This window comes from Plutella xylostella, chromosome 5 (assembly GCF_932276165.1).
Source record: "Plutella xylostella chromosome 5, ilPluXylo3.1, whole genome shotgun sequence".
In the NCBI taxonomy this organism is placed as follows: Eukaryota; Metazoa; Arthropoda; class Insecta; order Lepidoptera; family Plutellidae; genus Plutella; species Plutella xylostella.
Genome location: NC_063985.1, coordinates 8,458,377 through 8,474,517, shown reverse-complemented (window position 1 = coordinate 8,474,517; position 16,141 = coordinate 8,458,377). Strand labels below are relative to the sequence as shown.

At 43.6% G+C, this 16,141-nt stretch overlaps 2 protein-coding genes across 2 annotated transcripts; one reads left to right on the top strand and one right to left on the bottom strand.

Moving 5' to 3' along the window:
• The first annotated feature begins 63 nt into the window (after positions 1-63).
• On the top strand, positions 64-1,761 carry LOC105385478 (mitochondrial-processing peptidase subunit beta). The gene has a single exon (XM_011555864.3). The coding sequence runs from the start codon at positions 173-175 to the stop codon at positions 1,574-1,576; it is 1,404 nt and encodes a 467-aa protein (XP_011554166.1). The 5' UTR covers positions 64-172; the 3' UTR covers positions 1,577-1,761.
• On the bottom strand, positions 1,685-15,948 carry LOC105385496 (conserved oligomeric Golgi complex subunit 3). Its single transcript, XM_048633039.1, has 12 exons — positions 15,701-15,948; positions 15,424-15,615; positions 15,064-15,190; positions 14,597-14,745; positions 14,016-14,136; positions 13,152-13,290; positions 12,496-12,714; positions 7,145-7,284; positions 4,635-4,792; positions 3,331-3,975; positions 2,660-2,842; positions 1,685-2,138 (listed from the first exon to the last, which is right to left on the bottom strand). The coding sequence occupies exons 1-12, from the start codon at positions 15,842-15,844 to the stop codon at positions 1,875-1,877; spliced, it is 2,481 nt and encodes an 826-aa protein (XP_048488996.1). The 5' UTR covers positions 15,845-15,948; the 3' UTR covers positions 1,685-1,874.
• Positions 15,949-16,141: the final 193 nt, after the last annotated feature.

Genomic DNA, 16,141 nt, shown 5'->3' with positions numbered 1-16,141 from the left:
ACACATAAAGCATAGACAAAAACAGGTAGGTAATCTGTGAACACTGACATAATGGCTGGCAACATTCTTGTAATTTTTGACAGGTCGTGAAAAAGCATTCTTCTTGCTCATTTTATTACGTAAAACGGCGAGTAAAATTATTAGGAAAGAAGAGTAGGAATAAAGCAAGAAAATGCTGAAAGTAGCGTCTGCATTGAGAGTGCTCTCAAAACCCGGAAATCAGGTACGACCCTTGGCTACAGCTGTCGGTTATAAACAGGCCCTCGTGAATGTTCCTCCGACACAAGTCACAGTGCTTGACAATGGCATTAGAGTTGCCTCTGAAGACTCTGGCTCCCCTACCGCTACCGTAGGACTATGGATCGACGCGGGATCGCGGTACGAAAACTCCAAGAACAATGGTGTGGCGCATTTCCTCGAGCATATGGCCTTCAAAGGCACCAGCAAGCGGTCACAGACTGACTTGGAACTTCTCGTTGAAAACATGGGCGCACACCTCAATGCGTACACCTCCCGGGAGCAGACCGTGTTCTACGCTAAATGCCTCGCCAACGACGTCAACGTCGCCGTTGAAATTCTTGCTGACATCATCCAAAACTCTTCCCTCGCCGAACCCGAAATCGAACGCGAACGAGGCGTGATCCTGCGCGAAATGCAGGACGTGGAGAGCAACCTGCAGGAGGTGGTGTTCGACCACCTGCACGCCACCGCCTTCCAGGGCACGCCCCTCGGCCAGACCATCCTGGGACCCACCAAGAACATCAAGAAGATCTCCAAGGCTGACCTCCAGCAGTACATCAAGACCCACTACCAGCCCGCCCGCATTGTGCTCTCCGGTGCTGGTGGTGTTGAACACCAGAAGTTGGTTGACTTGGCTTCAAAGCACTTCAGTGGATTAAAGAACACCATCACTGATGCCCCTGGTGTTACACCTTGCCGCTTCACTGGGTCGGAGATCCGTGTGCGTGATGACTCCATGCCCCTGGCTCACATTGCCATCGCTGTTGAAGGAGCTGGATGGACCGACGCTGATAACATTCCCCTAATGGTTGCCAACACACTCATTGGTGCTTGGGACCGCTCCCAGGGAGGTGGTGCCAACAATGCCTCCTACCTCGCCCGTGCTGCCTCCGAGGCTGGCCTGTGCCACAGCTTCCAGTCATTCAACACCTGCTACAAGGACACTGGTCTGTGGGGTATCTACTTTGTGGCCGAGCCCCTGCAGATCGACGACATGCTTTACAATGTACAGAAGGAGTGGATGAAGCTCTGCATTTCCGTCACTGAGGGTGAGGTGGAGAGGGCAAAGAACCTGCTGAAGACCAACATGCTGCTGCAGCTGGACGGCACCACGCCCGTGTGCGAGGACATCGGCCGCCAGATGCTGTGCTACAACAGACGCATTCCCATCCACGAGCTTGACGCCCGCATCAACGCTGTCTCAGTACAGAATGTCCGCGATGTCTGCTACAAGTACCTCTATGACAAGTGCCCGGCCGTGGCTGCCGTCGGACCCTGCGAAGGCCTGCCCGAGTACACCAGAATCCGATCTGCCATGTACTGGCTCCGTGCTTAAGCAGTTAAACTAATTTAGAATATTTTAGAAACATTATTTAAATCAAATAAGAAACTATTAAACACTTGCTCGCCCAATTCTGCAGTTTTATTGTAATAAAACACTGTATTTGGTACAAATACACATTGTATTTATTCATAGCATCTTAAGCAAGTTAATGTAAATAAACCGTTCTGTTTTTAATACTATCCAAGTTTCATTTAAGACCTAACTTCAATATATACAGTAATAAATTGTTTACATATAAATAAATACACAGTGATACTAAAAAGACCCCAATTTGCAGTAGGCTAACCATCTAAACCGTAGAGACGGACGACTGTTCCGATTGTTTCTCCTCTCTCTCTTGCACACTGGGGATACTAGGCTTCTGCACCGTGCTCGTCTTCCTTTTCTGTCCGTACGGTAACACGGGCTCCGAGTGACTGATGAGACTCGCCGAGGATATGAACACAGACACCTGCTCCGGCGTCGGACACGCCACTATCAGACAGTCCTCGTCGGTGTACCCCGCGTTGGTCAACAGCTGACCGACTTGCATGAAGTAACCGACCACGTTGTTCTGAAATGTATGATATGATCTAATTTGAAAAGAAATCAATATCGGGAGAGCGCGGTTTGTTAGTAAATAATAATTTCATAACCTACTAGTTTTTTTTTGTTACGGTTGCACAAGGTGACGTAACTGATCGGTATTTTACACCCGAGTCCGCGTTGTTCTATGGGTATTTATGCTATTCTCTCGTTAGTACTAAAGTAGTTAGTAAAAGCTTGGGCAACAAAATTTTTTTGGTACAGACTCTCTAGCTGTATAAACTACAACAACGACATACCAAATTGTGAAGGACTAGCCAGCCACATTATTTGCCAGTAGCTGAATGCCCAAGGAGCCCCGCACTATCGATACAAGTGGAGGCATCGACGACTTACTCCAGGTCAACCAGAATGCTATCAAAGTTGCTTCTTTTTGGTCTGGATAGATTTAAAAATTCGCATGTTCACTGACACGAAAGAAGAAGTGGAGGCATCTTTGGTGCACGCTTAAACATTTTTTTAAATGATCCATATAATTTTCATACTCACTCTGATTGGCCGGAACAGTATGAACTCTGTCTCCTTATTGGTCAGGTAGAGCTGCATGGAGCGCTGCAGCGGCGCGAGGTGCGTCCTGATTCGTCGTTGCGCCTCCGTCACGGCGGCGGCTATTTGTTCCGGCGACGCCCACGGCTGGTGCTTCAGATGCTCCAGGGGTTGGAATGAATTAGCCTGGAGAAGGAAAGTATAAACTCAAACCGTGATGTTAGTGGTAAGGAATAAAATTCGTAAGCTATAATAATTATAGCTCATGGGCAGTAATAGTGGGCATGGTCCACTGGGCCGCGGAAGTGTGACATTTGCCATCGACACGACAAGAAGAAGAAGTAATAGTTTGATGAGGAAAGTATAGGAAATATACAGGGTGTTGCAAAATTGGTTTCGGCTTAGTATACCCTTTTTGCAACACCCTGTATACAGTCCAACTATAAAGTCGTGAAAACGGAAGTGGATCCTAACTAATTGTTTAAGATCGTATTTAATCGATCTGTTATATTTATTAAATCCGTTAAAATCCATAATCAATCGGTATTTTATTTTTAAAATGTATGTAAAAGTAAGTAAATAACTGATGATCATAAAAAGTCTTAGCAAAATCGCACTCTTTGATGTCAGGACTTTATAGTTTGACTGTATTATGTAACTTAATTTTATCGTACCTTTTCCATAAATGCAATCATGGGTCCTACAAGAATCTCTGTAGAATCCTTAATGAATCGCTCACAGCTGCCCTTCAACTGCCTGTCAACCTCTTTCCTGGAGTCCAGAAGATGTTCCCTCACCATAGGCGTTCCTTCTAGAAGGAACTCCAACAACGCATTAGTACTGTTCAGCGAAAATATCTGCCGAGGTTTCTGCATCAAGCCATACGCCGCATTCTTCATGTTACTGAAGTCCAACGTCATTTCTTTCACTATAAAGTCCACCTGAAACGGTGCTATTTGCTCCCGTAAAATCAACAGATGTTTTATCTCGAACAGCTGTCCATCAATACATGTTTGGTTGGCGGATATTTGTTTAGCAGCTGAGTCTACGCTTTGCACGCATAGCGAAATGGCTTCTTGGGCTAGGCCTTGGAAGACTCGTTTTTCCAGGCACCGGTAGAGTCTAGATAGGGCTGCTAGGGTTCGCCTAACTGTTGGGTACCACATGCCGTGGAGGTCTGCGGGGGAGACCTGGGGTCTCCTCTGTGCTTCCACGTTGATGTTGGCTACTTCCTGCGAGGTCGCCGACACGTCGGATATCATGGAGTTGCGCGAGTCGCTCCGCTTGAGGCTCTGCTCTTGGATGGATTGGGCTATGTTCTGTGGAACAATAGAATAGCATATATTAGTTTAAAACCTATAATATCTTCTTTCTTAGGGAACGTGCGTTAAGAAGAAAGTAAATTACAAGTGCCAGGTAATGTTGTACTGAAGAGATCTGTCAGATCTCAACATAAGTTCTTCACAGTAGATGCCTTCATGATGAGCTATTAGTGCAGATAGGCAAGACTGCACTAACTACCTATCAGTACAGTTCAGTTCACATAAGTTGACCAATTCTTAACCTCCATATCTGGTCATCTTTCGTGAACCTAACCTAACCTCCACTGTACCTCCATGGTGAGCAGCTGGCGCGGGTAGGCGAGGTCGGGCGGCGCGGGCCGGTACGCGAGCACGTCCTGCCGCAGCTGCACCTTACTGCACTGCAACAAGGTGCACAGTCGCGTGTACTCGCCTCCATGGTGAGCAGCTGGCGCGGGTAGGCGAGGTCGGGCGGCGCGGGCCGGTACGCGAGCACGTCCTGCCGCAGCTGCACCTTACTGCACTGCAACAAGGTGCACAGTCGCGTGTACTCGCCTCCATGGTGAGCAGCTGGCGCGGGTAGGCGAGGTCGGGCGGCGCGGGCCGGTACGCGAGCACGTCCTGCCGCAGCTGCACCTTACTGCACTGCAACAAGGTGCACAGTCGCGTGTACTCGCCTCCATGGTGAGCAGCTGGCGCGGGTAGGCGAGGTCGGGCGGCGCGGGCCGGTACGCCAGCACGTCCTGTCTCAGCTGCACGTGCGCGCGGAACACGAGCCGCTCTTGCGCGTCCTGGAGCAGGGCGCGAGCGGAGAGGCCCAGCATTGAGACTGCCGCTGGAATCGTAAGAATGATGTAATTAACAACAACATAAGAACAGGGGCGTATTTAAAGGTTGCGCGCCCTGGGCTCCTGTAGTTTTCCGCCCCATCAAGGAATGAAAGAAAACAAAAAGAGCAGTCAGTGTAGAGTACCTACCGACCTAAATAGTACATGTACTTATAAGAACATTATGGTGATCTATTTGCACAGAATGATATCTTCCGAAAAAAAATGTTTTTTCTGGATAGACGAGTACATTTTAGAACGTTAATAAATAAAATTGTGCAGCACGACTGAGTGAGGATTTTTTTTTCTTCAGATTTCCTTTAAAAAAATACAGAGGCGGAAAAAAATAGACTATTCCACTGGTTCAGAAAAGAACAAAGGCCGGCTTTCATACTTAAAAAATCCAGCACTGCTCGTCACCAAAATACCTCAGAGTGACCCTGGAAAGATCTCTCACGTACAAAACCCACTCCCGAAACAACCTTCTGCAACGGCTCACGTCTACCAGCTGGGGCACCTCTCCGCAAGTTCTACGCATAAGTAGCCTAACACTCTGCTTCTCAGCCGAATTTGAATTCCCATTCCTCAGAGCCTGAAGACAAAGGTCTTCAACCAGAGCGTCTTGCCAGTGATGACGTATGGTGCAGAGACGTGGACACTGACGGTAGGATTGGTCCACCGATTTAAAGTGGCTCAGCGTGCATTGGAGATCGTATCAGAAATGAGGCCCGTCTGAGGACTAAAGTTACCGACATAGATGTCAAAATATGCAAGCTGATGTGGAAGTGGGCTGGTCATATCTGCGGAAGAACCGATAACCGTTGGGGTAGACGAGTTCTCGAGTGGAAACCATGAACAGGCAAACGCAGCGTTGGACGCCCTCCTGTCCGCTGGACTGACGACCTTCGGCGAGAAGTAGATTTTGCTTTTAACGACACCGTATAGTAATGGGTTGCCTCAAACCGACACCGCTCTACAAAGTCTACTCTCTGGCTGGGATAGCATACGGCGAAAAGTGGCATGTTCTGTTGAGAAAGCCAAACAGGAATGCGACTCCAGACATCCACTTTACTCACATACTGCCGAACATTCCCGCCTTAAAGCCGCAAAGCGTTTCAAAATAGTGAGGTGTCCTTAACGGATGAAAACCCACAAAAAGCAAGGCTCTGGGACGAAAAGCAGCCCTAGGATCCTTTCCTACCTCTTGAGGAAAAACTTGCTCACGGTATCAGTCTTCCCTGGCACATTTGGAAGACTCTAAATCGGTTGCGAGCAGACGTAGGCTGCTGCAAGGACAATCTCTGCAAGTGGGGCTATACCGTTGGTACCAACCTATGCGACTGTGGTACCGCCCCCCAGACTATGGAGCATTTACTATTTTACTCTCCTGTCCCCTGTGCCCTTCGACCAGCACTTGGGAAGACTTAGGTACTCCAGGCCAACCAGAATGCTATCAAAGTTGCTTCTTTTTGGTCTGGACAAATTTAAAAATTCGTATGTTCACTGACACGAAAGAAGAAAAAGTGAAGAGTACCTACCAACCTACATATTGTATAAGAACATTGTGGTGATAGATTTACATAGATAGACGACGGATAGACGAGTACATTTTAGAACATTTAGATATAAACTTGTGCAGGGCGACTGAGTGAGGCAATTTTTTTTCTTTTTTATTTTTCCTTCAAAAAATAACGAGGCGGAAAAAAATTTGACTAATCCACCGGTTCAGAAAAGAACGAAGGCCGGCTTTCATACTTTAAATAATGTTTCTTAAGGCATGAAATCAACATGAATAAAGATAGCTCAGGTATGTTTTAGGCTTACGCCCTAAAATATTGTTCTATACTTTTTTAATCCTCGAACCTAAAGCCCTTCAAGGGCGGCCTACCGGCCGCCCCTAGGCCGCCCCTCGCCGCCTGCCGCCCCGGGCTGTAGCCCTTTTAGCCCTAGGGTAAATACGCCCCTGCATAAGAATGATGTATTTAACAAACAAAAATTTTATAAAGATGTAATTATGTAATATAAGTAAAATCTATCTATACGCTGAATACCTATACATTGTGTTGTTCGAAAGGTGTGTACAGTCACGAATATACAGTAGCGTGGGAAGCCCCTTTGCTCGCGGGCTCTACAGGTTGATTCCTTTCCGAATTTACAAATTATCAGGTAGAGGTTGGATGAGGTAAAAATAACTACAGGGAGTTGTGACGCTCATGCCCAGCAGACGGCTACCAGGGTCTCTAAAAGATAAGGAGGCTGGCGTACTTGAGTACGGTCGTTGCTTGCTCCACTATCTACTAACTTCTCAAGCTGGTTTATGTGTAATGCTTACATTCTAGACTCTATCCCCCTGTACTCACGGTCGTTATTCGCTTGCTCATCGATGACCTCCACTCGCAGTATGACACACAGCTCCACTAAGGTCTCCAGATGGTTGATGTGTATGATGTGAGGCCGCAGGGTTTCGTAGAGAGAGTTGCAGAGAGTTTGCAGGTACTCGCTGGAAAGGATGGAAGAATATATTGATTAATTTCTGTATCATAGGTAGACAGGTGAGTTTTATGGACAGAGAAAAAATGACCGTTTGCATGCTATTTACTTATTGCAGGTGTCCAGCTGGACACACTCAGTAATGTACAGTATCTTGCCTATAGCTATAGAAAGTAACTTACTCTAAGGGTGCTTACATAGAGAAGTGGGTGCCCCGTATCTACCTGTACCAGCAACCTGATTATGCAAAAGCGCTCACTGAGAGATTAAAAAATCCGGGAAATGCTCCGTTGAGCGCTTTCGCATAATAAGGCTACCGGTACAGGTAGATACATGGAACCCGATTATCTATGTAAGCAGCTAAAGAAGTGTCCATACAGAGCGCACTCATCCCTACAAGCGTGCGCTAAGAGAGAGCAGGGCGTCCTCAACAACGTGCAGTGGTCTCGCTCTTACCCACCACAGCTATAGTTATAGAAAGTAACTAACTCCATGCAGTAGTCTCGCTCTTACCCACCGCGACTACCTATATAGCTATAGAAAGAGAAACAAATTAACTTACTTACCTACACACACCTATATCCAGAAATATAAACATATGAACTCACTCTAACGCCTGTAAAGGTTGGCTAAAGAAGTGTCCATACAGAGCGCACTCATCTCTACAAGCGTGCGCTAAGAGAGAGCAGGACGTCCTCAACAACGTGCAGTGGTCTCGCTCCTACATACCAGGACTACATATAGTTATAGAAAGTAACTTACTCCAACGCCTGTAAAGGTTGACTAAAGAAGTGTCCATACAGCGCGCACTCATCTCTACAAGCGTGCGCTAGGAGAGAGCAGGACGTCCTCAGTAACGTGCAGTGGTCTCGCTCCTACATACCAGGGCCCCAAGTCTGCTATTGGTTACAAAAAATATCAATGAAGATATCCAATAGAGACTCCATTGCAACTCCATTGTCATTGGCCCAAAAACGGTAGTCCCTACGTCTCACGGCCAGTCTCGATAAAATATAAATGCTATTAACACAGAACATAGACATACTACCTCTAGACTGGCAATCGCCGTGTGCACTATTCTCTTTCTCACTCAAACCATAGATGTTGCCGACAAAAAAATTAAACCTAAATATGGGGAAATTTAACTTATCATAATAACAAAAACAAAACTTGAGTATATCGTCGGTTGATAGGAAAAAGACACTAAAGGCTAATTTTTCAATAGCCAGATAAAAGTTTTGCTGGGAAATAATTTTGATGCTGTTGCGTCTCAATGTTTCTCAATGTTTGTATTACCCAGATAACATTTATCTGAATATTGAAAAATCTGCCTAAGGGTGAATTCGTCCAAACATCACGTTACACGAGAATAACTATACCGGAATTAAAATTATACGCGAGTAAATATCTAGGATAAGTACATTTGCATTCTACCAAGTTATACCATGATTAAATTGAATGAACGAGGAACGAAACTGTAATGCAACTAAAATAAAAATAGCTGCGTTTCAAAGCATGCAATAGAAATGACATACCAACTTAGTTTGAATGGATTATAAAAGTATGAAATTGTTTATGTTTTAATATTTTATTCGCTGTTGTTATTCTGAGACTTTGCCTTTTAACGTACTTTTGTTTATGTTTTGACAGATGTGTTTATATGTCATTATGACGGTTTTCTAATCAGCTGATGTGCTGCCGCCATTACAAAATTACTCTCGGATAAGCTCGTTACACGGTCAATTTTGGCGGTATAACATTTTATTCTTGGGATAAGCTACTTATCTTGGTTTCAGGTTTGGTAGAATGCAAAATCTGCTTACTCCCGAGTAACTGGTAGTATACTCGTGAGTAAAAAGTTACTCGACGTTGGCCGAATCCGCCCTTAGTGAGTTTTTCCTGTCAACCGACGATATAAGAAAAAAAACTTTACTCATACTTATTTGATTTCAATATAATTGTTTAATATACACAAACTGAGTTGATTGTATGATTCATTGTCTTCGTCCAATCGAAACAATCCTCTTTAAAATATGCCGAACACAATTTTTGTATGTTTCTTTGGTTCCCAATTTGTGCGACCGGTAATGTCTATCCATTTTCTTGATATTTTTTTTTCTGTCGGAAACCTATGAAGCAGAGATAAATGGATGAGCATGAGCATTATAATCGTGGGCCAAATATGTGATGGGGTTTTTTTTAAAGGAAACACGTATTTCGTATCAATACAATAAACTTTATATTATACAGAAGAAATCACACATAGAAGAAAAAAACGAAACGAACGTTTCCTCACAATGAGAGGCAAGTCATTTGAAAGAGGAGAATGACTTCTACAAAATACAATCTTCACAAAAACCGAATTCGTGCGCCCCATTTGTAAACCCAACCCGAGTCCGTTACAATTTCTAGTGTTTTCTTTGCATACTATAATATTTGTGGGTAAAATGAATTTTCAATAACTTGCAACACCATGTGATTTGTTATGATATGGTACCTCGTAATTTTTACTTAAAACTGATACTAAAAGACCTTACAGTATTAAAATTAGTATCGTTTTATATTTAAATCGAGCCAATAGATAGTACTATGATGAATGTAAGCTTGCTAAACTTGATAGTATCTACTTACATGTGAAAATATATCTCATCCATCATTCCATCGTGTTTTCGTTCAATATGCTCTATACAACCGAACAAAATCCACCCACCCATGTCACACACTCGTTAAGTGATGATAATAGTCTAATAAACTTAATAAACACCCACAAATCACTAGCAAATCAAAAATAAATAGCATTTAGAAAATTTTGTTGTAACTGTCAGCCTTTGTTTGGCACAGATTTTTCATTTGTTTCATTGTTTGGCACAGAGAACTGACGTAAACAGGCGCCTCAGCAAAAAGGACAAAAAACATTTACAGCTTAACGTTTCTTTCTTACGCTTAATGTAGCTAAGCGTCTCTTTTTCGCAATGTCAGAACTGTCACGATTATACCCCTGTGACACAGAATGACTTCTGGGTGATCGTGACGTCATCTTGGAATATTATCAGTGTTGCCGGTTTTGTCAAATTTGTAAAGCCACCATACACGGATCGTTCGACTTGGGCTTAATTTGAAGATTTTCCACACTATTTATTTAAAAGTATTTAGTGTTTTATCTTATTCGATGTTTTTTTAAATTCAATAATTGACGTGTTCTTATGTCAACTTTAACAACACAGAGTACATTTTAACAATTTATCGTTTTGTTCTCTGACCAACAGGGTTCCTTTTTCTGAGGTTTTGTTTTGGTTTTGTCTGTTAGTTGAGGATAAAAAAAAAAAGATACAGGCGAATTGAGAACCTCCTCCTTTTTTCGAAGTCGGTTATAAAACATGGCTAAAAGAATGCAATGCAATGAGTATATGAAACATATATGTATAAGTATTAGATCTTCTACCATCCAGTACAGCTATATTTTGCCAAATTATAGACGGCTCCAAACTTTAATCATAAAAGATATACCATCTAGCCTGCGTTCTTTGGCTATCAGTGTAGTTAAATCCGTGGCAATCTCCTTCACCACATCCTTACTGAGACGAAATGTCTTCACAAACTCCGAGTCCGGCAAACTCAGGAAAGGATCGACATTCCGCCTCATGAAGGCGCGATTTCGACGCCGTTCCTTCAACTCCCGACGACCTCTATCCACTCTGTCTGCTAATAATACGAGTAGCATTTCCCACCGCAAATTTAAATGAATATTCCAATTCATGTTGACAACATCTGAATAAAACGTGTATCTTAGGGTCAATTCAGACGTACCACAACCACACCACAACCACAACCACACCACAACCACGCGGTGTGGTCGGGCGTATATTTTGTATTGACAATGAATAATCCAATTCACACGTGCCACATTTTGTCGTTGTTATCGACCACCTGTGTAATACGACCACATCGCAACCACATCGCAACCACAACGCAACCACATCGCAACGGCAACGCCGCCACGCGGCGGCGGCACCGCGGCCACCTCCTCTCCCTATTAAATGCACACGACGACGTGGTTACCACATCGCAATGACAGCGACAACGCAACTACATCGACATTTTGTCGCTGCCACAACGCAACTGCAAAAAGCCGCTGTCACACAATTCACACGTAACCACAGCTTGACCACATTTTGTCGCTGCGACGTGGTGTGGTTGTGGTACGTGTGAATTGACGCTTAGGTGTATCTGCTCAATGGCCTCACAAAGGTGATTTTTGACAGATAAACCATAATGAAGCCATTGACGGAAACGTTAATAAATAGTGGACTACGCAAATTGTCACCCGAGAGACGATATCGGTGTGGCACTTGTCAGTGGACTAGCGTTTTGTTCAATGTAATATGAGTGGCTTCATGGTGGCTTCCATCCAACTTCCATCGAGCTGACACTATGGTCTTAAAAAATACAAGACTGCCAAATGTGTCATTTTTCGCTGTCGACATGCTGTCGACATACAATCGACATCCAATTTTACTCTAATGCGTTTAGTAGACTTGGGGCCCAGGACTACATATAGTTATAGAAAGTAACTTACTCCAACGCCTGTAAAGGTTGACTAAAGAAGTGTCCATACAGATCGCACTCATCTCTACAAGCGTGCGCTAAGAGAGAGCAGGACGTCCTCAACAACGTGCAGTGGTCTCGCTCCTACATACCAGGACTACATATAGTTATAGAAAGTAACTTACTCCAACGCCTGTAAAGGTTGACTAAAGAAGTGTCCATACAGCGCGCACTCATCTCTACAAGCGTGCGCTAGGAGAGAGCAGGACGTCCTCAGTAACGTGCAGTGGTCTCTTTCTTACCACCCGCGACTACCTATTGTATAGCAAGAAAAAGAAACAAATGAACGCACTCTAACGCCTGCGACGGGTGACTAAAGAAATGCCCATACAAGGCGCACTCATCCCTACAAGCGTGCGCTAAGAGAGAGCAGGACGTCCTCAGTAACGTGCAGTGGTCTCGCTCCTACATACCAAGACTACATATAGTTATAGAAAGTAACTTACTCCAGAGCCTGTGACGGTTGGCTAAAGAAATGCCCATACAGCGCGCACTCGTCCCTACACGCATGCGCTAGGAGAGAGCAGGACGTCCTCAGCAGCGTGCAGTGGTCTCTTTCCTGCTTGCGGGCGGCGGCAACCTATATAGCTAAAGAAAGAGAAACAAATGAACTTACTCCAACGCTTGCGACGGCTGGCTAAAGAAGTGCCCATACAGAGCGCACTCATCCCTACACGCATGCGCTAAGAGAGAGCAGGACGTCCTCAGTAGCGTGCAGTGGTCTCTGTCTTGCTTGCGAGCGGCGGCGGCAAGCGCGGCGGCGGTGGGCGCGCCGGACACGCGGTGGCGTCGGGCCGTGTACTCGCGTTGGATGTCGGAGAGGAATGATGCGTAGCTGGAATGAGGGTAGTGTGGTATTAGCAAATGTATAAATAAAAGCTTTATATATTATAATATAACAAGGAATTGGTATGAAATCCTACATCGCGATGTTGAAGTTAAGAACCTATATGCGATAGCAACAAATCGTGGCAGTTGCCCGCCAGGCAGCATACCGTCTGGTCGGCGCCTACCTTTGCAGAGGGGATGCCTTGCCAGTTTAGTAACTTGAAGTCGCAGTGAGCCGGAAAATATCGACTGGAGAACTAATAGCTGTTTGAGTAGACGAGTTCTAAGCGGGATAACTAGATTGGGACACCGTCCAGCCTACTAGACTGATTAACTTATTTCTTTATTTCATACTTTATTGCACAAATAAATACAAAACCTTATGTCTATGTAAAAGGGCCCAAAAATTTAGGTAGCAACTATAGTAAGACCATTTAAACATACTCCTCATTATGTTCGGCCCTCTTCTCTATCTCCCTGATAACCTTCTGCAGTTTGGGCGCGGCCGCTTGGAACTTCCCGAAGTAGACCGCATACGCTGTGTCTATGGTCTCTTGGTCCGTTGAATTTTCATCTTTTGGTGCTGAAATAGGGATAAAGAAGACATTAGAGTCAGAGCATAATACATAATGTAATACTGGGTCGTTCCTGGTTCAGCGCATTTCGTTGGCGATACAGCGCGGTAATGCGGCTGGCTTGTTGGGCGATACGAGGCGGCATCTTTGACTAGTTAGACTAAGTTTGAGGCAAATACTTTGAATTTGTAAAATTTTATCTTTTAGTTCAGTTTTCATTATTTTATTTACAATTAGGTTAGGCCTTATTAGTTAAATGTTAATTTATATTATAACCTTGAATAAATAATTTTCCCATGTACCTAATACAGAATGAATAAAAATTTCAAGTGGTTGAAAATGCACAGGTGTCAGTCTACATAATATATTATAGCCTGATGACATGATTACGGCCATTTGAGCAATATAAAATGGATTATTGACTAGTCAGAGGCTTTTGGGCAGCTTGAAAACATCTGGCAGTCGGGTTGCCCACTTACCCGACAACTCTGTCAGCAAAAGCTTGCTTTTGTTAGGGACGACCAATCCGCGCTGGCCATACGTAGTTGACTAGGCCCAAAAAAAGAGACCCGTGCCCCAGCAATGGGGATGTGATGAGGGTACCATATACTTGCACCTATATACGCACGTGCGCAATAGTTGCTCTGCAATATGGGGTGATAGGGATGATGGAGAAATACCCCGCCGCCGCTACAGTAAACCCCCACTGCCGCTACAGTAAGCCCCCACTCACCGAGCACCTGTTCGGTGGCGTGGTCGAGCACGTGCGTGACGTAGCCGCGCACGAGCGAGGCGGCGCGGCCCTGCAGGTGCCGGTACTTCACCAGGTATGGGTGCGCTTCTTTGTAGTTACTCTGGAATGCAGAATAGGGGTGGTGGAGAATAACTGGAGGGTAATAGAGGTGATGGAGAAAATATGCCCTGAAGTGGGGTGCATGCAGTGTGGCAAAAAGGTATGATATCTGACATTAAGAATTCAAAAGCAATGGAATTAGTAACTTCCATTATATTAAAAATATGATTTTATCCAAATTGTATGTTGTATGTATGTAAAGTACAGTTTGCAACCAATGTTTAGTTTTAGTAGGTAGGTATTATTTACCTTTTTGAATCAACAACAGCCTAACATCATTCACTGCATCCATGAATTATTACATAATAATTTACGTTTAGAGGAAATCAAATAGATCATAGGATAGCTATTCCAAGGTTTGAGAAACAAGGCAGAGAAAGCCTAAGGTTTTTTAATTGGGCACACACCATAAAATTTACAGATCTTTGAATAAACCATTCCCGCAACAAAAAATCTCTTACATGAGCCTTCATATACTCCAAGCACTCGTCGATCTTGGCCAGCACATTGAAGAAGCTGTCGCTGTTTACCGACATGGTGGGGCTGTTGAGCCGCTGCGACAGATGTTCCACTTGAGTGAAGTAGTGCAGGTTGTGCTTTATTTCATCGCCTGTAAGAAACATAATTTGGTCTTTCATAGCTGTGTGTGCATTTTAATGCATGTTTTCTTCTGCAGCCTCTTTGGCCAAAATTTTTATCATTCAAGATAGGTGTTACATGTTTTCATTTGCACAAAGTTTTATTTTTAGTTTTAGAATGTGCAATCGCTTTTAAGAGACTACTATGAATGTTGTGTGGCATTGTAGGCCCTCCTTCCCACCATTGGATTGCCAGCTCATTTATATGGTTCTAAGGTTTCCCAGATGAGCCTGCAGATGGAAATACTACTAGTGAGGCCAGTTTGTACTTGGTACCCTTATTCTCTTACCTATAGAAGATAGTTTGTTTTGGTCAGCTAGTAGCTGCTCGCTCATGGTGTGCAGCGCGTTAGTCTTGTCCGACACTAACTTGTACTCTTCTGACAGCTTGTTCAGATCCCCCATTGTGGCCGAAATCTGCAATGTAGCCATGGAAACTACTTTAGAGTATGTATGACTGTATCAAGGTGGTCATACATGACATTATGTATAGGTTTCTATCATACAATTATGTGTTTGTGTATTAATAATTTGTGTACTTATATTGATCTTATACATTGTACTTTGTATTATTTTAATTTATCAGTGCCATGTTGAATAAATATGTTTTCCTGCTTTTATAAGAACCCAAATTGTTAATTAATACTTACTTGATTCATCAAAGCCACACATTCCTCCTTTCTATCCTCAAGTTGTTTATAATAGGCTTCGTATGGAGCATCATTTACTTTAATACTACTCTGGCACAAGCTCTCATACCAATCTAGAAAGTCAAAAGTTGTTGCTACTTGTGGTACACCAGAATTGTCTGTTTCTTTATCTTCTTGTGCTTTTGTTTCACCCTGGAATGTTTATAATTTTTTTAACCATGTGTACAGATACTTAATATGAAAGGAATTAATAAAATAATAGTATTTTAATACTAACATCATCGGTCGTTCCACCAGATATCTGAGCTTCTAAGTCAAGTATTGCTTCTTTCTGAGCCGATGTCAATGCCGCCAATGGGTTTTCATGAGCTTCCCACTGTAAAAGCCTACTTTGGATTTCTTTTATAGTCATATTATCCATATTCCTAAGTTATTATATACATGAATTTCGCGTAAATTTGCTAAATTTTCTTCTATTATTTACAAAAAAAAAATGTTGACGTCGGCCGTCGCTGTCAACAAAAAATCGAACTGTCAAGTGTCAAAAACTACAAATTGTCAATGTCAAATGTAAGTCTGTGATATTCACAGATAAAAACAACCTGTCAGTTTCGCTCTGTTCCATTCTCGTTCCATTAGTTGCAGTTCTCAGAATAACAACTGAGAGATTGGAGCACTCGTTTATCAAATCGCTCGCTATAATAACAAAATCTAAAAT

Bases quoted from the DNA above. Each gene is read 5' to 3' on its own strand.
- LOC105385478 (XM_011555864.3), top strand. From the start codon at position 173: ATGCTGAAAGTAGCGTCTGCATTGAGAGTGCTCTCAAAACCCGGAAAT.
- LOC105385496 (XM_048633039.1), bottom strand. From the start codon at position 15,844: ATGGATAATATGACTATAAAAGAAATCCAAAGTAGGCTTTTACAGTGG. The intron at 7,285-12,495 runs GTAAGTTCATTT...CATCCTTTCCAG, and splicing joins CAGCCGTCGCAAGCGTTGGA to CGAGTACCTGCAAACTCTCT. The intron at 3,976-4,634 runs GCGAGTACACGC...ATTGTTCCACAG, and splicing joins GCCAGCTGCTCACCATGGAG to AACATAGCCCAATCCATCCA.